Source organism: Equus caballus, chromosome 3 (genome assembly GCF_041296265.1).
Source record: "Equus caballus isolate H_3958 breed thoroughbred chromosome 3, TB-T2T, whole genome shotgun sequence".
NCBI classification, from domain to species: domain Eukaryota; kingdom Metazoa; phylum Chordata; class Mammalia; order Perissodactyla; family Equidae; genus Equus; species Equus caballus.
In genome coordinates, this window is record NC_091686.1 from 107,827,305 (window position 1) to 107,853,478 (window position 26,174).

Genomic DNA, 26,174 nt, shown 5'->3' on the forward strand with positions numbered 1-26,174 from the left:
ATTGTCTACGGCTGTTTTGCACTAAAATGGCAGAGTTGCACAGTTGTAATAGAAACCAAATGCCCCACAAAGCAGAAAATATTTACTGTCTGCGCCTTTATAAAAAAGCTTGCAGATCTCTGCTCTGATGTAAATCATTATTCAATGTTCTCTCCATTGAACATCTTGAGGGCTCCTATCACATGCCGTGGAAATGACTCAAATCTGGTCCCTCACTTAGCACTGGGTGATGAGATAAAGCTGGGAATCTTTGAAGTGTACTCTTTTATTCAGAAATTTAACAAAAGATTCAATGGCTCCATAATCTTCTTTTCTACTTTTTCTTTTTCTCCCTAGAGCCTCAACATTGTTCTTAAATCACTATAAATCCTTAACGTGGTATGTCGTGACTGTACCAGATTTAACCTTGTGAATCAACTAAGACAATTCCTAACCACTGCAACTGTTAGCAACAGCTTCCAAACTGTATGTGGCGTTTTGTCCACTTTATATTATGAGAATTTGAAAACATATACAAAAACAGAGCAAACAGTATACTAAAATCTCACGCATCCATCACCTGGCTTCAATATTGTCATCTTCAAGGCTAATTTTATTTTATTTATAAATCCTACATCCCCAACCCCTACTAGACTGTGTGAAACAAACTGTAGACATCATATCATTTCAGCCATAAATACTAAAAGTGGTTTTTAACACAAAGGCGGGGAACATATACCAGCAGGATACCAACACATAGCAACCATATACTCCTTAACATCTGCAGACCCATAATTCTGCTCAAATTCCAATCTTTTTATTAATTCTCTGCTTGTAGGCACAACAATGTATACCACATTTTCTGTCGAAAGAAGGGTCCCTTTAAGGAATGTGCTGTTCAAAATCCACTTGGAAAAGAGTTCAGGAACTGACATAGCAGTATATATCATGTGGTATCCGGGCATCTCAATTAGTCGCCCAATAGTGAATCTCCAAAGGGTCAGGAATAAGTGAGGGTCCAGGTGATAAATGAAGATGAGGACAAGAAAGAAGACAACCCTGGTCATGATGTGCCAATAAAGATAATAAATATACCACCTGTCATATTCTTGAAAGATCCTATACCAAAGTTGCTGAGACCATTATATACTTCTCAAGATTACAATGATAATATAGGTGTTGCTGTTGGAAACTGTCTTTTAAGTGTGCAGGGAGAAGTTATAATTTATCTTTTAGACAGGCCATCACAAACTGACCATTTATAAATGTTCTCGAAAGCTGGAAGTGTAATTTTACTCTATGCAAAACAACTGAAAAAGACCTTGTTGAATGCTGTCTCCTCAAATATCTCTAAACACAACCTGTGGATAAGACAAAGGTAAGTATATTGCTTACCTTATTAATGGAGAACACAACCTCTGCAAAGTTTTGGTAATGTCCCAGCAAGGGAACAAAGTCAGAATTAATTGAGAATCAGAAGTTTACTTCAAGGTGGGTCTTTCAGCGAAAGGGGCTTGATGAGAATTGTGTAAGGATTAAGGTACAACAGTCCAGGATTGTTGAAAAGAGCAAGACAAGGATTTTTGATGCAAGGAATTCAAAGAATCTTAGAGGGCCAACTGTCTGTTGATGCTTTCTATTGAAGAATCAACAGCTCTTTTGAAAGTCATGCCAATGAAGACAATGGAAGAGTAAATTAATGGTAAGATAAACACTTAGCTGTGGAGAACGAGAAGAGTAAGCATTTTAATTCCTTAATGTTCAAGCTGTGGGTAAGGGTTGATGGTTTCAGTTCTCAATCTTCATCTTCAAATCAGAAAAGATGTCTTCAAACAAGATAAAAATAGGTGGATAAGCTATATAATAGTAGATAGATAATCTCTCTATATACATACATGTTTTAATATAATATAGTCCATATAGTGCTTAATTAGTCTACCAGGTTTGTGATTAAGATGCCAGTAAAGAGAATCTGAATATGATTCATTAGGCATCTTTCTTCTTCTCCATTTGGAGTTCTGCCAATCTTCTTTTTTGTGTCTCCTGAGGTGTGGCCCTACTCAATATCTTAAATCAGAGTCTTCTTACCAGTTGTGGAGAACATCCAGTCTTGGCACAGAACCTCTAGTCTCCACATCTATAATTGTTAAAAGTTCGGATGGTTAGTGGAGATACATCATCAACATAGTAAAAGGTTGGGTCTTTCATCTAATTCTTTCCATCTAATGTTTGCTCATAGTTACCTAGAACCCAGAAATGACTTTTGTTTTCTTCCTCTGTGTGATGCAGCATGTATGAGATGTCCTGGATATTAACACCATTAAACACCTTCCCTGAGAGCAGCAGTTTAAGGCTTAGAGTTTAGTGCTTCTATTTCTTAGCTTTAAAGCCCATATTTCCACACCATGTTTCTGGCATCAACAGATGATGAATTACAGACACTTGGGAGGCCCTAAATCATTTTGCTATTTCAGTTAAACAAGTGGGAAAATCTGAAAAGTTAAATTTCCAGTGTCACTTCCTTAAGCGATCATATCATTACGGCTAGTGTTCACCCCTACTCAAGATAACATTATGCAATATATATTCCACCTACTTTTGAAGTGAAGAGAAAATTCCAAGCTTTCCTTAGCTGGTTAGCGTTTCAGCTTAGAATCCAACTCACTTGGAGGATGTGGTCTCTTAAATCATGGGAGAACTAACACCTGAGGTGAGACTCGCTGATTCCTGAACCAACTCACGCTAAAGGCTCGAGCAAAGGAAGATCCTGGTTAATGTGAATGTCTCCCACAGCAGCACCTTTCAATTGCTTCACCTGACTAACCCAGCTTTTAGCCTTGACAATCTTCCTCCGTTAATAGACCATAACTTCCCAATTATCTGACCATCTGTTCTGTATTTATCTTGTATAACCTCTCAGTCTCCCTAATAGTCAGAGCGCACTTCCAAACCACGGACTTTTATTGATGGGCTACCAAGTCTTGACTTTCCTAAAAAACATGCTCCATACAAGGAGCCACCAACTCTATTCTTTTCTTGTATAAGGAAAATATTTTTACTTATAAAATTCAAACTCAACTCAGCCCAAATTGGCATCTCAGGAAGGATATCTGATGGGAAAAGACAGTCAGATTTCAGACTTTGGACTTATTCTTGGAGATTTCTCTTTAATTTCCTCTGCCACCTAATGAAGGTGCTGCGCCCTCTTTGACATTTTCTTCCAAGATGGAATACAAGACTCATCCCTTAATTCTCCATAATGCAGCTAGAACTAGATTCAAAGATTAAAAATAACTTAGCACTAAGGGCTAGAAGATACTAACAGGGATTGAAATACCAGAAGTAACTTGCTACAAAATAATCTATATTACGCTGTAAAATTTATCTATCTACTACTGGGGGTTCCTTGCAGAAATTTGTCCCTGACTCATTCCTAGTCCCTGCCTATCTCCACATCTGCCTCAATGGAGCAAAGGTAATTTTCTCCTGACTACCTGGAAATATACTCTGATGAATGACTGGACTCTTTGAAGACCAAATCCAAATAAGCAGTTCCCAAAGAAAGATGAAAATGCCCCTTACCACTTGCCTAAGATCTGTCAGACAAAACCTGAACAACTAAGGAGGTTCATTTTATTCATACTATTGCAATAAGGAGATCACCTAGATCGGAAGAACTTCTCAGTAGGGTAGTTTTGCCCCAGACTTTTAGACGGAGTAGTAGACAAGTTACAGATGGAGTAATTTACTGTTGGAATGGTTTTGCAATCAGGGGAAGTCAGTCAGCTGTATAGGAAATGTTTATCTGTGTCTAGCTGGTTTCAGAGGACACATACTTTTAATCTTAGCTAATTACTCACGAGACAAAGAATGGGAAGTTATCTAGGGGGCAAAAGGGAAGGGTCTGTGTCTGGCCTTGTTAGCAGGTTCAGGAAATAGGGGAAAACTATATATTTGGCCTTGCCACCACTCCTTCCCCTCTTGTTGAAGACAACCACAATACATTTCTTAAATAACTACATCTAGAAACAAGATGATGGAGAATGTCCACATCGACACTGTTGTCAGTACAGGTTTGATCGTGGAGTATAAAGCTATCAGCTCAAATTTAGCCTCTGTGTGAGAAGTCAGTTGGAAGTGGAGTCATTTTTGGGTCTGATGGAGCGTAACACAATGCTGAATCATGTTTTGAAACAATGACTGCATAGCAGCATTTAAGACTCTGGACAGGATGCATCACCCAACTACAAGGCATAAGATTACTAGCAGAAGGATTAGTAATCCTTGTAACATACCTCAAAGCCAAGATCCTATATTTCCATATCCCATAGGCCATTTGGATCAACCTTAGAGAGCCAAGTAGCCTTTTCCTTGAGTTTAGTGATTGACTGTTCTAGTTGATCTATGCTACCTATCCAAGTGAAACAAGAAGTGTTGGCTATGGAGCAGATATCTTTCTGACTAGCTAGGAGGAAGTCCAGAGCTATGTGATTGTCCATGACAAAGAGGCCAGTGAATTTAGGCTTATTTGCTGTGCTTCTAGGCCTGAAATGGATCATTTATTACTTCTATGTGGGTTAAGGAGAGATTTCTAACCACCTTTTCAAATTGTATAATTCCCATAGTGGGTATAATGTCCTTCATAATGTGTGTAAAGAGAAAATTGATGATTCCCCTGAGGAGTTCTAAACACCCTGTAGTTGCTCATTTTGTAGTACTTGTAGTACTCATTTTGAAGTGATCATTTAAATCTCCAAAGGAACACATGGTCAACAGGTGGGCTGGTGATTTTGAATACCTAGAAGTCCCAGAAAAGGTTTCCAAAGATCCAGGGAAAATTGGAGTGGAGAAGGCAGGTGTAGATTTGCTGACCACATAAAAAGTAATATCCTTAGGGAGGGAGGGCACAGGCAGTTTGGGGGATGTAGGAATTATTAATAATAGTTTGAATTACTGATGGGGTAAGGTCCTACAGGAGGGCAGAGTCATTGCTTGAAATTAAACAAAGTTTGTAAGGCTGGTTGAAAACTGGTGCAGGAGAAAATGGTCATCAGGAATAAAAGTGCTGCAGTGTTTTTTCCTATGCCTGATCCTAAGGAAGTGAAGTCATGGAGTTTGGCAATTTCAGAAGCATTAATTATGTTGGGAATTAAATTCCAAGCACATGCTGAGAGGTTGAAGTTGATGATGTTGGGTTAGTTGAATTACCAATAAGGATCCTTAAGGGGAAAGTCTCCCTAGGATGTGTTGAGGGGAATGACAATTGGGTGTCCATCCTGGTGGTCAGGTGGGAGATGTGTTGAGAGTGGTAGGAATAGTTGGAAAAAACTGAACAAACTGAATGAGAGAGTTTTGTCCTCTATTTGACTGGTAGGGATGCAAAAGAGGAAAAGGACAGAAATAACAGAGGGGCAAAGTCATTGTAAGGTGTTGGACAATAAATGGGAAGTTGGGTCAGAGGTTGATGGAAAAGAAGAGGCAGTATGACAAAGAGTAGACAAAGAAGGAAAATGGCAGAGATTCAGTAGAGAAATCCTGGAAGATCTTGTTCTGGTACCACGGGTAGAAGCTGACCACTTTGTGATGCCATCTGCCTGTTCTGTGGGTCTTGGGAAAGCAGTCTACATGCTGTTGTCTGCTTCCAGGGGCCCTTGAAAGAACCTCAGTTTAAGGTCTTCTGGTAGAGCCGACGTCTATTCAGAGCAAGTCTTGTATTTTTTTTTAACTATGAAACATTAACCCAAGGTTGTACTCCTCGTAGTTTTGCGGGAGTATCGGTGGTTAGGAGAACAGCTAGGTCCCTCCACCTGGATTGAGGATCAGTCCTTCAGTGCTGTCTTTTTCAGAAGACTAGGTCTCCAATCTGAAAATCATGTAAGGGCTGCAGTGGAACCAGGGGAAAGAAAGAATTGACCTACTAGTGTTTAGTATGAGTGCATTTAGTAAGACCTTGGCCATATTTTAGTATATTGGATTGAATCAGATTAGAGTCTCCTTAAATCCAGGATGGGTGAGGGATCTTCACGGGCCTGCTGGTAATTATTTCTTAAAGATCAGAGGGGGAGGAGCAAATGATTATCAGGGCTAAAGGCAATACTTTGAGACAAGGAAATATGAGTTCCTCAGAGAATTTGGTTAGTGTGGCCCATTTTTCTGGAGGATTAAGAATGATAAAGAGAATACAGTTTTGGTGAAAGTGGAAGTACTTGTTGAATATCCTGAATAATCCTCCTGGTGAATTGAATGCCTCTATTCCTAGCGAGGAAAGAGACTGTTGAAGTGGTGACTCTTAGCTACTTGATGACAGTAGTCTGTTTCAGGGAAAAGCTTCTACGCATCCTGAAAACAGGAAGACTATGGTTTAGAACATATTCCTATCCACGAAACTTTGAGAATTAAATATCATCCATTTACCAATGGAGAAACAAGGCAGAGGGAGCTGGCTCTCATCCTTGCCCCATCTCTACATTTTTACCCTGTCTTTCTGGCAGACGATGCAAGTTGAGATTACCTGCTCAATTTGAGGGCTAATGCACTCCCACCAACATCTGTGTAGACCTTTAAGTTTCCTTGGCAATGATGCATAATCTTACAGAGGCTGTGGACTAAATTTCAGGCAAGGGACAAGAAGCGACCAAGCTGGGTGTCTCCAAAGCTCACCTGAGTAGATAAAAATCCATCCTCTTTCCAATTAGCCTTTTCAGCTTTAGGTGTTAGCAGTTGTTATGCCTTAAATTCTTTAAGTAGTTTCTGTCTCTAAAGGAGGGGAATTTTTGGCTACTAGTCTGAGATTCAATTTTGAGAATTTTTCTTAGAACCCCTGAAAATTACAGATTTTTATTATGCCCTTGTCATCAAAGTCTGAGGACCTCTAAATGTTTATGTCTTTCGGCTGACGCTATTACAGAATTACCTCTGTAGAAGATCCCATTTTGGTCTATATCTCAAATTAGGTAAAGAGTGGGAATATGAAATAAAGACTTGATCCCAAGTCATCAGCATGAGTTATTTTTATAGAAAGGATGGATTTTATGGAGAAATAATATTGATTTCCTGAAAGGGGGTCATCAGATCATCTTGGGTGTAAAACATTCAGAAGAACTTTGCATGACCTCATTGCTTAAATTTATGTCAGGTAGCCTGGAACAAGTACAGATAATAGAAAAACTGTAAAAAGAGTTGTAGCACATTCTGGCCTACTTGACATTATTGGCCCAAGGTCACTTCAGGCTAAGAGCTCCAGAAACATTCAAAATGCAGTTCAAGAATTCATATTGATCTTGCAGGCCGATACCAAAAGAACTTCTTGGGTTAGACTCCCTCTCAAAATGGTTCTAAGTGCTTATAATTATATTTCAAACATCTGTTGCAACAATCAGCTCTGTGTTGGTTTTTGCAATACATAGATTGACAGACACCATCCTTACTGACAATAGCTCTGATTCAACCTCAGCTTGAGTGGTGAGAAGTTGTAGTTGGGAGCCTTATCTGAGCAGTCACCATTATGTCTTATCAACCCCAAGCAAATGGCCATCCCTGGATAGTGCAGACTACTAAGATTGCCTTAAATAAGAATGTTGGAAGAACTGGACTCCAATATTTGCTAGATTTTTTTGTCCCCAGGATTTACTATTTTCATTTTCAACAACTGAAGTTGAATTTACTGAATTAATTATTGGGAGGGGGGAGGGAGGTGGTAACAATTCAAGTCAAGACTTCTCTGATGGTCCTCATCTAGAGCAGAGGTCAACCCACCATATACTGTTATGAAGCCCACAAGCCAAGACGGCTTTTGCATTTTTAAATGCGTAGAAAAAATCAAAAGAAAAATAACATTTCATGACACATAAAATTATATGAAATTCCAATTTCAGTGTTCATAAATAAAGTTTAATTGGAACACAGTGGTGCTCGTTAATTTACATATTATGTACTACTACTTTCACCATAGTAGTTGCTGAGACCACAGAGCTGGCAAAGGCTGAAATAGTTACGATTTGGCCCTTACAGAAAAGTTTGCTGACCTACACTTTAGAATGTTGAAGACAAAGAAAAACTCCCTCTGGAAGTCAGCCCTAATATTTTTTACCTATTTTTATCCAAAGGGCAAAATCTTGCTGAAAACTTTGTAAAGGACTAGACCTGATATTTACCTTTAAAAGACATAAGTGAGCAAAAGATGGCCCCAATTCAATGACTGATTGATAAAGTGTGTTCCTTTATGACTTGGTGACAACAGAATCCTTAGAACTGGCTTCTTGAGCGCCATCTGGCATGGATTTTTTAGCTCTGTCTCCTAAAAGCTGAGTAGAGACACAAAGAAAAGAAATAATCCTTCTCCCTTGACTCCTGCAACAGCGGAAGAAAGTCAGCTGGAATTTCCAGCAGTAAAACTTAGAGGCAATCTCATAGAACGCTGTCCCACCAACGGTCAAAGGATTCTGTGAGCTTGGTGGTTGGGATGGGGGTGGACAATAGAGTGTCACTGGGTGTGGTATGTAGAGCAGGTGACCTTGTGCTTTTAGTGTTGGTGTTTTTTTGTTTCTTTGGTGTTTAAATTGGTGTTCAGCTCCTTTGGTGTTCCGGAAGGCAATTTAAGAAGGGTTAATTTAAAATAGATACTGTTCTTGATAAAGAAAGATTTCTTCAAATCTTACTTGTCACTAAGTGATCTCATTAACTTAGTAAAACAAGAAGAAATTAAAGGACCATAGGGATTTATCACCAGTCACTTATTATTACATTTTTAGTTTTTGAAACGCATACTCGGGCTTTATTCCACTTTCTCTTGTTATTCTTTCTCTGCTGCCAGCTCCTTTTCTTACTCCTTCTCTGCCGCCTTCTCCTCTCCCAAAATTTAAAAGTTGACTTTCTTTAGGACAGGTGCTAGGTAATCTCTTTTCTGTTCTCCCTCTAATTTTTCTACTTAGGAAATCTCATCCTCACCTATGCTCCAAATAAAATTTATATGCTCTGACTAAAAAAATAAAATGGTCTCCAGCCCTTGCTGAAAACTCCAGACTACAATAATGCCTATTTAACACTACCACGTGAATGCTTAAAATGGACCTCAGTCTCATTCAGTCTCAACGTGTCTCAACAGCACTCATGATCCTCCCATGTAGACTGCTTTTTCTCCAGGTTTTTCTATCCTGGTGAATGGCATTCTCATGCACTCAAGCAAACCAAAAAGCTGAGCGGTATCTTTGACATCTTCTTCTCCCTCATGTCCTCCATCCAAACAACCACAAAAATGAGTCTAGCAGTTTCTTAAATATTGTGTCATTTGTATATATCCACTCTTCTCTTCATCTCCATTCCCACCATGCTAGCTTAAGCTACCAGAGTAATCTCTCATCTCTGGCTATAGATACCTCATTGTTCCCCAGAATCTATTGTTTTGTAGGCCCCACTGCCCTCCCATCTCTGTGTAGGAGCCAAAAGAAGCATATAAAACCTCAACAATAAAGTGTCTTCGCTCTGCCCTAAATCCCTCAATGGCTTCCAACTGTTACTAAGATGAAAAACAACATTCTTAAAGAACAAAGCCACGGCCCTGCCAGATCTTACTTTTGTCTACATCATCAGTCTCATTGGATGGCATTCTTCCGCTCCCTTTGAATCCCTGCCAAATTGGTCTTGTCGCATTTTCCCAAATGTTCCGTTTTCTTTCCAGCTGCAGGAGCCTTCCACAGGTAGTTCTCTCTTTCTGAGATCAGCTAAAATGCTACTTACTTACAATAGAACTCCCTCAAGACCAGTTTAAGTCCCTCAGAGATGTGAAGCCAGTGAGCCTCAGAAGGGTCCCAGTCCTCAGAGTCTCCGTCCCTCAGCTCCCAGGAATCTCCTTTGTTCCTATGCGAATTTACTCACCTTTCCCCAGTGACCTGATCTACATTTGAGGGAATATTAAAAAGAGCAGTTTGGGTCAATTCATTAAAAACAGAAAAAAAGAAAAAGAAAAAAGGAACTCCTAACTTTAGGGCATTGGGTACCTTCTTGCTTTATAGTTTTTGCACTTACATAATCATATTTTTTACACTTACTTAAGAGGCTTCTTTCATGAGATTCTTCCTGGAACAAAAAGGACATACTCTGATCATTTGCTGTCTACTGATGCCAAAAAATATATTTACAATTTTTGCTCTCAGTCTATTGTAAAAATCATTTTGCCTTCTTATTAAAAAGTAAATACATGCATAGAATTTTTTAAAAAATCAAATAATTAAAAAAAGGTACACAATGAAATGTAAGTCTCCTCATCACAGATCCCTCTCCCAGAGGTAAGGCATCCATTATTAACAGTTTCTTTCTATCCTTCCAGACATACTCCATGGATACATAGTGCAAACACACACACACACACATTTATTTATAGAAGTGGGCATCCACTATAGCTTTCTCTTCCCTTAACTTGGAGATCATCACAGATCAGCACATAGGGATTCTCTTAATCTCTTTTCTCAAGTTTTCACTTGAGGTAAAGTGCCCTCCATTTTTGGTTTACCATAATTTATCGAACCTATTCTCTTTATTCAACTTGTTCATAGACATATATGTTATTTGCAGTCTTTTGCCATTAGGAAAAAAAAAAAATGCACCAATGCTCCATGTGCGCTATCTTTGCACACATACAGGTGCTGATCTGAAGGGAAAATTCCAGGAAATGGAAATGCTATATCAAAGGGTATTTGCTGTTAATCCTTTTGAAAGATGATACCAAATTGTCCTACAAAAAAAATTGCATTACTAATTTACAGGATGGTGATTATAGCTAATAATACTGTAACATACACTTGAATAGTGCTAAGAGTAAATTTTCAATGTTCTCACCACAAAAAAAGAAATGGTAACTATGTGACAGGATGAAGGGGGTAGCTAATACTATGGTGGTGACCATTTTGCAATTTATAGTTGTATCAAATCAACATATTGACACCTGAAACTTAGATAATGTTATGTGTCAATTATATCTCAATAAAGCCGGGGAAAAAAGCAAAAAAAAGGTTCATCAATTTGTATTGCCTCCAGGAGAGTATTGACTTCTCTACACCTGGAAGTCATCAAATATCACCAAAGTCTTTGATTTTTTTCCAATTTGGTGGGTGAAAATTAGTATCTGAATTTTTTTGCTGGATTGGTTTATTTGTTTGCTTTTCTTTAATTATTAGTGAGGCTGGGCATCCTTTCACATTGTACACCTTTTATTTTTCTCTGTCTGTGAGATAGCTATTTCACCTGTTTTTCTTAAGTAATTGAACATTTTCTTACAGATTTGTAAGTTTTTTTAGCATAATAAAGGAATTATTTCTCTACCATACATATTGCAAAGTTTTTCAACAAGTTGACTTTTGATTTTTTTATGATATTTATTCAGGCAGAATTTAAAATTTTATGAGATAAAATTTATCAATTTGAACTTTGTGTCTTGATGTGGTATATATGTGTACACATACAAATATATACATTATATGATTATATATAGGTATATAAGTATGATTTTTACACATGTTTTATGATTATATACATATATATCTATTTTTTTTTGGTGAGGGAGATTGGCCCTGACGTGACATCTGTTGCCAATCTTCTTCTTTTTGCTTGAGGAAGATCGTCCCTGAGCTAACATCTGTGCCAATCTTCCTCTATTTTGTACATGCAACACTGCTATAGCATGGCTTCATGAGCAGTGTGTAGGTCCATACCCAGGATCTGAACCTGTGAACCCCTGGTTGCCGAAGCAGAGTGTGTGAACTTAACCACCATGCCTATGGGCCAGCCCCTTATGATTATATTTTTATATTTAAATCTTTGATCTCTGTTATGAAAGAGAGGAATTTGGTGATAAGCCATGAGTAATAATAGCTGGTAACTTTTAAATAGCAACTATCCTTTGCTGAAGGAATGTAAGGGCCTTTGCAACAGTAATTAAATGAGTATGTGTCTGTCCTCCCCATCTGACAACAAACACCCTGAAGGTAGTGACCAAGCTTATTTCACTCATTTAATCTGTTCTCAACACTCAGAAGAGTGCTTTACACACAGTAGACTCAGTGGTAATATTCATTAATTTAATCCGTAAGAGGAATAAATTCTTAAAATAATAATTTTAAAATTATATTAGTAATTCAGGTACACTATAAAAATGTAAAATAACAAACAATATAAAGGAAGATGTAAAGAAGACATTAAAATCTGCTTCAAGCCTGCCATCCAGAGATAACCATGAGTAACATTTCGTGACTTTTCCTTCCTATTGTTTTGTCTATAGAATATACTAGTAGGGGTAAAGATAGTATAGCAGGCAGGTTTTGTTCTGTTTTGTGTTTTTCTGCCATCAAGTACGTATTTGGGAAACTCACCCAATCCTATACCTGATTCAGGAGATGTATTTTCAACCTAGACCGGGCCAGTCAGAGGACCTCATTGTCCCCACCTCTCCTTCAGAAATGTGTGATCCAAGACAGGCCAATCATCTCTCTCACTGGGAACTCTGGGAGAGGGGGACTGTGGTTTTTGTTGTTATTTTTTTGCTGAAATTTTACACTGTGAGGATGATGTCAGGGTGGAGCTGCCAGTGGCTCTCCAATTACAAGGCGAGTAGTTCTTGCCAGAGAACAAGGGCAACAAAGAGCTACGAGATGGAAAGAGAGACCTGGGGACACTGTTTCAGCTTCTAGATTCAGCTATGCCTGAAGCAACTTCCTATTTCTATGAACCGATATATTCCTTTTTGTGTTTAAACTATTGGAGTTGTGTTTCTTTCACTTTCACCTGAAATAGTTTTGACTAATATAGGAATAGTTTTGATAGAATTTCATGGTGTTATGGCAAAGGATCTACCAACGCCTGACACTTGACTTCTTCCTCTCAGAGCTCTACTGCAGGGAAGAGAGGAGGGGGACAGATACACAAAGAAAAGAAATAAAAGCAGAAAATAGTTTTAGCCAACTGAGTGACCAATAACCCCCGAGAGGCTCAAATAAAGATGAGTCACAGTGCTGGACAGAATCTTCCCCTCCCCTTAAGACTCCTTATATTTTGCATTATTAGTTGCCAGAGAGGTTGTTTTTATTTGTTTATAGATTCCCATCAGTAGGGACTGAGTTTTATATAATGAAGATTAGAGAAGCTAATTAAGTGGAGTTAGAATTTAATATACAGAACTTTTACAGCCAAACAGACTTCAAATAGATGAGTAACTTTTCCTGATGAGGACAGACTTTGGAGTCAGACTGCTGGAGTTTTACCATTTATAATCTAGCAGTGATAGTATCAAATATTCAAACAGTGTAAAGGGGTGAGTGCAGGAGTGAGAAATCTCAACACACAGTCAAGTAAGCTGAGGACAATTGAGGTGAGTACCTGGGCAAGTAGAATTGTAAAAGTCAGACAATGTGGAGAGCATGGGCTGGCTTTCTCCTGAATTTTCTGTGTGATTGCCTCAATTCTCCATTTCGCCTTCCTAGTAGAATCATTGCCAAGAATGTTCACGGCACTTATTTTGGAGGAATTCAGAGACTATAGACAAAAGGAGCTGATATATATATGAATTGTAACATAGTATTATTAAAGATGAAATGCCTTTCGTAATTTACAATGTTTATAAGGATATGTTATGATTGCATGGAATTTTTTTTCCCAGTGATCTCTTCCACATATTACTTCTTTATCTTTCCAAAATTACTAGAATGTAGGGGGCAATTATTAGTCCCTCGACTTTGCAGGTAGGGAAACAGAGACATTTAGTGAGTGACTTGTTTAAATCATAGCTCAAGACAGGTTTATAAGAAAGTCTGAGCACAGGTTTATAAGGGAAACCAATTGCACCTGCAAAGTTTTCCCAGCTCTCTGCGTCAGGCTTTCACATGAGCTGAGAGTATGACCTTAGACACTTCATTTAACCTCTTGAGGTTTTAGCTTCTTCATCTGGAATATGAGGTAACGGGCTAGATTCAGGTTCAACTAACCTTCAGTAGACACCTACTATATGCAAGTCATGTGCTAGATGCTTTCAATATTATCATATTAATTTAAATTAAATGTAAATTAAACCCTCAACAAATGAAGAATCGTAGGCACCAAGAAGTTAAGTAAATTTGCATAAGGTAACCCAGCTAAAGAGAGAGTCAATATATTAACCCAAATCTCCTGACTTCCAAAATCAATGCTTTTTCGCTATACTTTACCACTTTCCTCTGTATTTTCTCATTCTACAGAGTTATATAAAAATATGCATGCACTTGGATTTATTGACATATAAACTAAAACATTCCTATTACCCAAAATACATGTAATATAATGAGTGACATAAATATCAAAATCAAAATTTAAAAGTTTGATTAAGCTTATATAACCAAATTGTTTATGATTTAGTAATATTTGAAGCTTCTAAGTGATATAGGAATGTGTTAAAAAATAGATTATAGAGCCAGCCCTGATGGCCTAGTGGTTAAAGTTCGGCACTCACTGCTTCGGTGGCCCAGGTTCACTTCCTGGTCTGGAAGACAGCATCCATCTATCAGTTGCCATGCTGTGGCGGCAGCTCACATAGGAGAACTGGAACGACTTACAACCAAAATATGCAACTATGTACTGGGGCTTTGGGGAGGGAAAAAAAAGAGGAAGATTGGCAACAGATGTTAGCTCAGGGCAAATATTTCCCTGCCAAAAAAAAACATATATTTATATACATATATAATAGGAATCCAAATAATAAGATGTTTAATGTGTTATTAGCATACTGATTCAAAGTAGTAATTAGTTTGTTGAGAAATGTATAATCCAAATGTACTTTCTCATTCTGTGCAGCTCAACAAATGGATTTTGATATGTTAACTGACACTAAGGAAGAAGGAAGCTACCGGTTTTTTTTTTGAAGAAGAAGAAGATTAGCCCTAAGCTAACTGCTGCCAATCCTCCTCTTTTTACTGAGGAAGACTGGCCCTGCGTTAACATCCATGCCCATCTTCCTCTACCTTATACGTGGGACGTCTACCACAGCGTGGCTTGCCAAGTGGTGCCACGTCCGCACCTTAGATCTGAACCTGCGAACCCCGGGCCGCCAAAGTGGAACGTGCGAACTCAACCTCTGCACCACCGGGCTGGCCCCAGGAAGCTACTGTTTTTTAAAAAAATTCTGGATGGAAATTTCATGACTGGCATATCTGCTGTTACTATGCCTATCATTAATAGTTACTAATTGGTTAATAGATTTTAATCGTTATAGTTAGTATACAGGACTAAAACTTATAATAACATAGATAGCTGAAACAACAAGACAGGTTATACACATTATATTTGGGAGATAGATACTCAGAAATACTACCATTTGGGGAAGCTAGCTATATCTCTGGGGTGGATAATATGTCTAAATTTCCCCAAAGTCTGTTGTTTTATCTGTCATGTAATGTATTTTCTGTATTATTTAAAAATATTTAATTCTGCTATTAAAAATAATAGAAAAAAAGGAAGGAAAATAGATGACACTAAGTAGAGATGCAAATAGCTAGTGACACATGGTAGACAGAAAAAGAAAGTAGAGTACACGTGTGGTGAACAGATAAAACTGATGGGACAAATGAGAAAATTACTTATTTAGGAAAGGATGGAAGGACTGAGTATGCACCAAATATTTATGATTCATTAAATATGCATAAGGCATATGAAGCACTCAATATTTATGGGGTTGAAAATCAGCTATCCATTAGTGACGTCCAATCTAGCCCCACATGTCCTCTGCACAAGAAGCACAAATAAAATCCATAGCTGCTTATCGGGCAGGTTATACTGGTCGCCAGGCACAATCGTACTGCAATTCTCTAAGAGAGCAAGTGAGACGTTGGCCCCACATACCTTAAATTTGTTGGGTCACCTTGCTCAAACTTCAACTCTGGTCCTTGCAACCACCCCAGCAGTGAGGAAGGTTGTGTCTGAGTTAGAAGAGAAAGAGACGGACAGATGGACTAACTCAGATGACAGTTCATGTGAACACTTCGTGACCCAACATTCAGGTGGTGGGATCTTTCATTTGTGCATCCTATGCTTGTGGGTTAACCTACCCCAACTCTTTCCCTGCTTCTCACCACGTGTGTTAAATGGATATAATAAGCTTTGTGATGCGAGCATTTTAATTTGGACTCTAAGTCTTCCTGTTCCACCACCTCTGTGCTAACTTGCCTGGTCTTGTACATGGAGACTACCATTACATCGAGGTAATTCCCCATGTGGCACTGCTGGCCAATTTTGCCTCATATTTCTTCTTTATATTTACAACCGATGGTAATTACACTGCAGTGGGTAAAGAATATAACATTTCAGAAAGATATTCGGTCATCTAAAAAGAGCATTTAACTGTCACAGGGATACATTCCAATAATAGTCGGGCTGCAGCAGACAAACGAACGAAGAACTCATGGTTCAGCAGGATAAAATCATAGCACTTTAAAGCTGGTTCCAGTTCAAATTCTCATTTCAAAAGATGAGATTTAGTGACTTGCCGAATGTCACTATTTCTAGCAAGCAGTAAGCCAGAACAGGAGCCCATGCTGTCTAAAGAGGCTCGGTGTTATTTGAGATACCATTGCTGTTACTATCTGGGTCCTGGATATTGCCCAAACACGCATTCCAGCACATGCTATGTCACGACTAAAAATATAAACTACAGCTGTCACAATTAATAGATTAACATCAAATGATGCAAAAATAAACAGAGAATGCCTGTTTATTAACAGGGTTTATGGAGGTGTCACTGAGACATTTCAAGTGCTGAAAATTGCTGCTCTTTCCGCTGTCAGTTTAATCATGACACTACACATTTCTATCTGATTCTAGAAGACTGAACTTTAGTCAGTCTTCTCAAGCTGGTTGATTTTAGCTGGGAGTTCATGGCCAATTGTCCAAAATATTTAATTTAAAAAAGATTTTACTCAGCAGCTCAAATATAACAAGAACTGTGTTCGGTGTTTAAAACAGAAAAATGAGTACGATTTAAACTATTTGAATGAACAAACACTTTGGACTTTCTTCTATGTGCCAGACACTCTTCTAGGCACTAGAGAACCACAATCACCGTGGCTTAAACCAGAGAATATTCGTTATGGATAAAAATAAATCCAGAGGCTCGATTGGCAGCCTAGCTATGAAGTCCGGGACCCAAATGGTTTTTGTCTTTCCATTTCCTCCTATTATTTTGGAATTTTCCTTGAGTCTCTTTGCCTCGGGGTCACAAAATACCTGCTGCAGCTCCAGGCATCACATCCTCACAATACCATCTCCAAAGCAAGAAGAATGACGGTGCTTGGAGAGATCTTCTGGGTTTTGTTCTCACACAAAAAATTTCTATCCTGAGGCTTCTCAGCAGACTTCCCCTTAGACTGGTGGTGATGAGTAGCACTTGCTGTGACGTAGAAACTATCCTATAATTTGTGCTGCCCCAAATGGTATCCATCAGCCATCTGTAACTAGTGAGCATTTAAACTGTGGCTGGTGTGACTAAGGAGTTAATATTTAAATATTCACCTGTGTCTAATGTCTACCCTATTGGAGAGCACAGCCTTTGATTCTTTTTGGCTAGAACGAGGTTATGGCTACCAACAGGGGCCAGGGAGGCTGGGAAAATGCTTATCTAGCTTTTTCAGTCTTTAAGGGAGAAAAAGTTGGGGAACGGCTCTTTCGCAGCAACCAACAGTGTCTGCCATAAAAAGTAAATAAGACAGTGCATCACAGAGCCGGTATTGTAGTGGGGGAACTTAACAAAATAAAAAGGTAAACGAATTAAAAAAAGGTAGCTATCTTCGGGTTTGAACAAGCCATGTTATCTAGACTGGGTCTAGATGATTGGTCTAGATTCCAGGATAATCCGATAGGAAGTGATTGAAGGTGGGAGGTAGTAATTTAAGAAGGGGGCCAGGAAAATCCTCTAGGAGCTCACAGTCTGGTGGAGAAGGAAGAAGACAGGCACATAAAATAAACTGTTAACAATAAATAGGGTGGCATATATGTATATATGCACAAATATTTATTATGTAAATATACATATATATTTACACACATACATAGTTAATACAATCTCTAAATTAGGAGAAAAACAAAGCATCTTTGAGTGTTTCTCTGGTATAGCCTACAAGCCTTACATAACATAGCAAGATAGGATTCGCAGCACAGAAGCTTTGGAATGTGGTCCATCTACCACCCTTAAAGCAACAGTGGATACAATACAGCTTTAGCGGACTCTGTGTACAAGAATATGGTTAACAAGCGATTTCTCTAAGTTTCTCTGGGATGTTCTAAAGTGGGACAATCACAAACACAGTGAGAACTTTGAAGGGACCTATTAAGTCCTACAACTTCAAATGGTATGATGTCTTGATGCCTGAGGGGGGCTCAGCAGTGACTAGACCTGTCTGGCAAGAGGGTGTCAGAGCTGGGGGAGAGTAATTCACACTAAGATTTTGGTAAGGTTCAGATAGTATCATCCTCTGAGATCTTTGCAAGGGTGAAAAGGACTACTCACCATATCCTTATGAGCCCATGCTGGACAGAATGATAACTGAAGGCTGTGTGCATTCAAAGGACTACAGTGTCAAAATATATATTTTCTAAAGCCCTTGCCAGCTTTAAAATCTACTATTTTGTGATTTGTAATGATTTTTATTTTCAAAGATGGTATGAGTAATTTCTGTGCAAAGATGGCTGAAATCATTCATATAATAAAACATTTCCTCCATATTTCTCTCTGGATTCATGGTACCACTTGAAATATCGATTTTTCTGATAATTCTGTACTTTATATAACTTTCTCAACTATAGTGAAGTAAAAAGAGGATATGTACCAAATTGATGTTAGTACTATGGTGAACAAATTTCAAAAGAGACACATACATTTAGTTCAACTATAGGCTGAAATCGAGTAGTTTGTGAAAATATTCACAGATTCTAAGTTCACGCGACAATTTGTAGCTATGACAATAGTAATATGGCTGTTAACTTCCATATTGCTATTGTAAGGTTTCATCTTTATAAAACAAAGATTATGATGATGATGATTTTGTTAGGGAATAATAACTCTTCCAATAAATTTGAGAGAAATGTGACAATAACACGGAGAGGCATGAGTTTGCCTTCTAAGCTTATTTATAGATTTAAAGCTACTTAACGGAGATGATCTCCCACTTTTTCTATTCATCAGGGTTGAGACCTGCACTTGGCAGGCCACTAGGCACCTTGGGCTATTTAAATTCAAATTTCAATTAATTAAAATAAAATCAAATGTAAAGTTGTCTTCGTATATCACACTAGCTACATTTCAAGCGTTAAACAGTCCCCTGTGGCCACCACATGGGACAGCACAGATCTAAAACATTTCTATCAAAGAACACACTATTAGTGACTGACACTGTTGGATTTATATAGTTGAATCTCAAAAAATGTTGGTCAAATGAAGCACTATTCAAATTTGATGCAATAGTGTACATTAAATGGAGGCCACTGATTTACTGTTGGGAAAGTGTTAGTCATATAGATAGATTCCTAGGAATTGGTCCCTAAGCTAATCTCTGTAGGGGCCTTAAGCAGTACTGACTTTTGACCCAGGCAAGAAAAACCGTGCCCTGGGCTCTACATTTTACAGGGCACCATCCTCGCTCTCCTCCCCAAGGGGCGAAAACTCTCCTGGGCCATGGGATGTGGTCCCCAAGAGCCCGTGGTGCCCTTCCTACTTCTAGACCTTGTCCAAGGTACCCAGGACCCTGGAATTCACTACCAAAAATTCCCAAGGCTACTTCCAGGTCTTGAGCAGCTCTCTTCCCAGAACTGTCCTCCAGAGAAAGGACCAAAAACTGGTGTGTGCAATCCTAGGCCTGAGGGGCCACCAAGAGATGGCTTTTGAGGGTGTGGACAGAGCTTGGTTGAGCGGGCTGGGATATCCACACACATGCAGCAAGGCCCTCTTGTTGATGAATGGAGCTGGCACAGGAAGCAAAGGGGATGGAGGCGTGTGGGCCAAGGGCTGGGCTGTGGCTTTCTCTTCCTTGCCATGTTTCCGGGTGGAACTCCAAGGTATGGGAGAGCTCTGCCTACACGCCTGGCCTTCCGGGTTGTTATTAAGGCATATTTCTCAAGGTACGAGAATAGAATATATTTTATTTGTTAGCTTGACATAGTCCTTGTAAATATTTAAACACAGGGTAGGTGAGTCCTGGTCTTGCAAATGTCGGGGCGGGGCTGGTAGCCTTACACAGAAGAGTAATCGATTCAGCCGGAGTTTCTTGGCTAGTTCGCTCCCGCTCCCTCTTGCTCTAACTGGTTACATCTGAAGTACCTTTGGATGCCAGAGGGAAATTTCTTTCAAACGGCTGAAGGTCCAGCGAGGCCCCGACGCATCCTTTGCAGGGGCTATAGCTGCAGTTGCTGAAGGCCAGAAACAACTTTGGAGAGTCCACTACCCTGGAGAGGAACCCGTTCCTAGCTCTGGTGTACTTGGGACCAATGAGCCTACGGTGTGCCAAGAGAGGGCTTGAAATCCCTTCGGGGGAGTGAGGTGGGCAGGCGGTCCCTTTCCAGAGAACTGGTGTGGGGCACTTCCCTCTCCTTCCTTTCTCCCAGGAAATTCACCTGGCCCCTTTCCCTCTCCCCGCGGCCCGGCCCGGGACTCCTCGAGAGGACAGCGCGGCCCCCAGGAGCGCACGGGGAGGCTTTGTCTGCAGGTCGGTGGCGGAGGGAAGCGTGCGACAGAGCGGCCACCGTGGCTGGAGTTTGGACTAAAACTTTCTTCCACCCTCTCCCGGAGTTACTGCACTCCCGCGGGGGCCCCCAACTCCTGCCCGGAGGCCGGGCCGGGCGGCGCAGGTTGGGCGCGTCCCTCCTTCTCGGAGCCGCGGGCTGGCGGGCGACAGGCAGCGAGGGGAGAGGCGGGGACGCGGGGAGAAGGAGGAGGAGGGGAAGGGGCGGGGGCGGCCGGCGGGGAGGAGCCGCTGCGGGCAGTGGCCGGGGGAGGCGGCGGCGGCGACAGAGAGGAGGAGGAGGAGTAGGAGGCGGCGGCGGTGCTCCCGCCGGGCCGGAGAGCGGCGCTGAGACCCGCGCGGCCGTGACCCCGGCTCCCCGGAGGCCGAGCGCCGCCGCCGCGGACAAAGGAACATGCTGGCGCCGAGGAGGGCCCGTCCCGCGGCCGCCATGAGGCTCCGGGCGCCGCCGGGCCCGCGCCGCGCCCCCGCCCGCCGGGCCGCCCGGCCGGCCCTCTAGGCCAGCGTGCCGCCGCTCGGCCCGCAGGCCCCGGCCCGCCGCATGGAGCCGCCCGCGCGCCGGTGGGGCCGCGCGCCGCCGCCGCCGCTGCTGCCGCTCGTGCTGCTCGCGCTGCTGGGAGGCGCCGCGGCGCTCCCCCCGGGCTGCAAGCACGACGGGCGGCCCCGAGGGGCCAGCAGGGCGGCGGGCGCCGCCGAGGGTAAGGTGGTGTGCAGCAGCCTGGAGCTCGCGCAGGTCCTGCCCCCGGACACGCTGCCCAACCGCACGGTCACCCTGTGAGTAGCCCTGGCGCGGTCCTCTCCCTCCGGCGCTGTGTCGACGCGCAGCATCTCTCCGCGCCGCTTTGGAGAGGGGCCCGCCAGCCCCAGGCGCCTTTGTGTGAATGAAGCTGCGGGCAGGGGCGGCGCTGCGGGAAGCGAGGTGCCGGGTGGGCTCGGCACGGGCACGTTTCTGGGGAAGGCAAGTGACTCTGCCTCGGAGGCGCCTCCCGGCTCCGCTAGTTTCCAAAGTAAAAGTTTTCGGGTTCCAGGGCGCGCCCCGCGCTGTCCGGGCGTAGCGCGCGGTGCCACGTGAGGATGCAAGTAAACGTGTAGTCGGCAGAGTTAAAGCTCACTCATCCTGTGCTTGGACCTCCAGAAAACTCAGTGCTCAATTCTGTGTTCCAGAGAACACAGCGTCAGGCCTCCAGCTTCTGTGCAAATTAATACACGTAGATGCTGCTTTGCAGAATACCAAAACAACGCCGGGATTTTGAACGCCCGTGTGTGTGATCCCCAAACCCCAGGCTTATTCCCTTGCCTTTTGCTATCTTGGTGTTATTACAGTTAAAGAGCACCTTTTAAAATGGAGTTGCTTTTGAAGGCTGGAATCACATTTGAGATGGAGCCATGCACTTTCCAGCCCCTTTTCCACGCGCGAGAGCTCACATTTAAAAGCTGAGAACTCCGGAATTGAAAACTGAGAGTCTGTTGAGCCTTCGAACTCGAGGGACTTGATTTTTCGGGTTGAGTTTCCACCTGGAAGGAAAAGTTTTGGGTCTTGTAACTCAGTTTGTGCTGAGATTCACGGTCCAGTTTTACGAGCGTGGTGCTGCCAGTTCCATCTGAACAGTTGGCCCCAGTGATTTGATTTTATTTTCTGAACGATGAATTGGTTTGGAAAAGTTTCAGTGTTTCTAATGGATGTTTTGTCGAAGTGAAATACGAGTCCCTTGGCTTCATGTTCCCCTATGTTGTTTTGGTTGGTTTCCTAAAAAAGAAACAAGGCTGCCGCTATAAAAACATGAAGGCAGGGGAGCAGCGTGACCCATGAAGAAACTTAAAATACGGCTTTTAATTTAACCTAAAATAAGCAGGAAATACGCTAAGAGAAGTATAAATCTCCTAGGAACACCTTAGTCTATTCTTCATTTCCATTTGTTTGAAAGGAGAGGTTTAACACAGGAAAATTGTGTGTTTCTGTTTATGGAGGTGTGAAAACAGGTAAAATAGTTTTTGTTTTTGTTTGACTCTTTGAGGAACGCTAGACCATTTGGTAGTGGCAGCAGCTGTATTTATTTATGTATTTCTTAGCCAGATTCTTTGAAGTGGAAATTTTGGGTATAGGCCCTTAATTATAGTCTTGGTCAAGTGGAGAAAACCCCTGTGTGGGAGATGGCCCTTGTTTCTCAGCAGAAATTAGTCATTGTACGTTTGTGTTCTGGCTCACTGGTGCTTAAGTTGAGTCAAGTTTACGTGGAGTTTTTCTGAAATGTCAACAGTTCTGGCTGGATTGAATCAATTACTTAGAAATTGTTGATTTTGCTTGGTAGGAAAAAAATAGGTGATATTGTGGAAAGTCACTTTTCAGCATGTTATCAAATGATTTTGCTGAATTTTTCATGAGCTGATTACAATATAAGTGCCTTTGAAATGTCATTTAAATCTAACTTTTTTGCACCTGAAAGCTTTTTAGATGAAAATGAAATTAATAAAATTTATTTACTGATGGAGAGAAATTATAATTTATCTAAGGATCAGATATAGCTGATGCTCTGGATGAAGTTGCTTCAAGGTACACTGGACTTGGTAGAGGGTCTTCTGGGCCAGTTCCCTCATTTTCCTGGGGAATGAATCAGATGGCATGTGGAAAAGCGACTTACCTACGTTCCCATAGTGAGTTAGCGGCCAGGTCTGTGTCCTGGATTCCTGCCCTGTGGTTCAGATGCTTTCTCATCTTTCCTCCTTGCCTTCATCTTTCTTAGTTCAACACAGGTTTGTTGAGTGGTTCCTAGATAACAGGCAGCATGTTGGGATTTGGACTGGGTGTCAGTTTCCTAGGGCTGCGGCAAATTACGACAAATTTGGTGGCTTAAGACATTTCCTCTCCCAGTTCTGGAGCCCAGAAGTCCACAATCAAGGTGGCTGCAGGGCCAGCTCCCTCTGAAGGCTCTAAGGGAGACTCCTTGCTGCTTTCACTCCCGACGTTCCTTGGGTTGTGGCAGCCCCAGTCCAGTCGCTGCCTCTGTCTTCAGATGGCCTTCTTCCCATGTGTCTCTGGGTCTCAGATACTCTCCTTTCTTTATAAGAACACCAGTCATTGATTTTAGGGTCGACCCTAAGTCCAGGACGATCTCATCTAAAGATCTGTAACTTAATTACATCTGCAGAGACCTATTTCCAAATAAGGTCACTTTCAGAGGTACCAGGAGTTAGGACATGGACATATCTTTTTGGGGGACACTATTCAAGTCCCGACAGCATATAAATAAAAACATAGCCTTTCTTTGTCAGGAACTTACAGGTATTTGGGGAGAAAGATTCATGAATAAGTCCCAGAACAGTAAGGTGACCGCTCTAATATCAGGGTGCGTGTGTAGAAAAGGAACCAGAAGAGGGCACAGTTAGTGAGTTCAAGGATCTGAGGATCCTGAGCCAATTCAAGAAGGATGAGAAAGATAATTGAAGGAAAGGGCAAGGGGCGGAAATGAGAGGATAGAAGGTGGGGGATTCCACTGTGCCCACTGGCTTGGAGTGGGTGATGTTGCTGAGATGAATGTCAAGGGCAGGTGTCCACTGCTCAGAATGGTCAGAGGGCAGGCTCTTTGCTTTGAGTTTTAATTCCTTAGTTGTGCCCAAGCGTTTTCAGCCAAGTTGTGATGTGACTGTGGCATGGAAAATTGACGGGGTTGAGAAGATGGCAAGGATAAGATAGAACTTTCTTTTGTTAATAATGAAACATTAGGCTGTTTCTACTAAGTGGATTAACTGGCTTCAACATAGCCTAAAGCTCAAACCCTTCAACTGTTTTAGAGAACAGCACTCATTTCCGTAGTCCTGTTTACGGAGAGGTCTAGCGGAAATCCTTGGCTTGACCACACTTGCTCCCTGTATCTCCTGTAGCCTTTTGTATTAAAAGATTAAATTGCATTTATTATTTTTACAGACACAGTGAATAAAAATTTAACTGCATTTAATATTTTGGTTGGAAGTATAAAGTATTTATTATATTCCTGTGTTTTATATGAAGCACTGATCAATATTTTGTTTAAAAAATTCTGAGGACTTCACTGATAAAAGCTTTACAAATTTAGCCCTGCTTTTCCAAATGTTAGTGTCTTCCTCATGATGCTACGTGGTGATTCTAGACAAAGTTTTTTTTCTTTTTTTAAATTGATTTATGATTTGTCAAGTAACTTAGGAACAAAGTCCAGATTTTTCTCAGACTGTTTAACAGACCAAAATAATGCATGACTTTTGGTTTTTGCTTTATAAAATGTTTCTTGCCATCAAAGAACTGATACTTGGACATCACCGATGTGCGCAGCTCAGTGCCAGGTACGCAAAAAGGAATGCTTGGATTATTCAGGAACTTAAACCTAGTTGGGGAGAAAGAATGTGCACAGAAGAAGCAGACATTTAGGGAACAATTAGAGAATGTCTGTAATTAAGTGATAATCTTGCACTGCTGACTGTTTAAATGCTTTAGGAAGTCTGAAAAGGGAGAGATCAGTAGGGCTGAGGAAGCACTGGAAGATTTTTTCATTTTCCTGGAGAAGTTAGGACTTGAGCATGGCCTGAGGCAAGGGAAAGATTGCACTGCGTGATGGGGAAGAGGCCATCTGAGTTTTGGTGAGGGATGGTGAGTGGCCCTACTGAAGAGGAAAGATGCTTTCTGGAACTGTTGGTCTACACATGGTATTTAAAACACAAGGCTGGTGGAGGTCAGCTAGGGGAGAGTGTATGGATGAGAGGAGGAGGTGGTGGCTGAGGCAGAAGCTCCGTGGGAGCAGTGGAAGAGCCTGAGGTGCAGCAGCTGGGGAGATGGGGGGGGCAACAGAAGAGTATCTGATCATAGAAGCCAAGAGAAGTTCAGGTTTGAAGACAGGAATGGGCGCCACAGTTGAGAAGTCCTGAGAAATCTAGAACAGGAAGACCAAGGAGCTGACCACTGGATTTGACAGCCTGGCCCTTCGGTGCCCTCCATGAGCAGTATCTGTGGACCGGAGGTTGGGGTGGCTTGAACGGAGAGCGGGCTGAAGATGGCAGTAACAGCACCTAGATGAGGAAGGAGTCTAGTGTGAAGGAAGGCTTCTTAGGAAAGAAAGAGAATGTTAGAGCATGTCTGAATACGGCTGGGAATAATTCAGAAGAGGGAAATGGATGATGGAGGTGAGATGGGATGGGAGCTGGAGCACAGGTGGGGGGTTTACCTTTTGATGGCAGCAGGGAAGTTTCATCCCCACATAGTGATGGGCGGGAAGGTGGTGAGCCTGGGCAAAAAGGCAGGCAGGAGGGCAGTGGGAGTAAAGGTGGGGGGAAGGCGTTCCTGCACCATGGCTTCTGTTTCCTAAGACACAGAGGCGGATGAGGGAGGAAGGGGTGAGTGGAAGGGGTGAGCAGACGATGTGAAGAGGAAAGCGAAGGAGGAGTGAGGTGGGCCTCTTGGAAAGTGGGAAAATGAACGTACTGGGATAA

General features: G+C 41.6%; 1 protein-coding gene across 1 annotated transcript in view; it reads left to right on the top strand.

Annotated features, from left to right (window-relative positions):
- Positions 1-21,142: 21,142 nt before the first annotated feature.
- The window catches only part of ADGRA3 (adhesion G protein-coupled receptor A3), a 122,066-nt gene continuing 117,034 nt past the window's right edge, over positions 21,143-26,174 (top strand). The window contains exon 1 of the mRNA XM_023638291.2: positions 21,143-21,494. Within this exon, the coding sequence (XP_023494059.1) occupies positions 21,262-21,494 (233 nt within the window). The 5' untranslated portion in view covers positions 21,143-21,261. The remainder of the gene's footprint in view (positions 21,495-26,174) is intronic.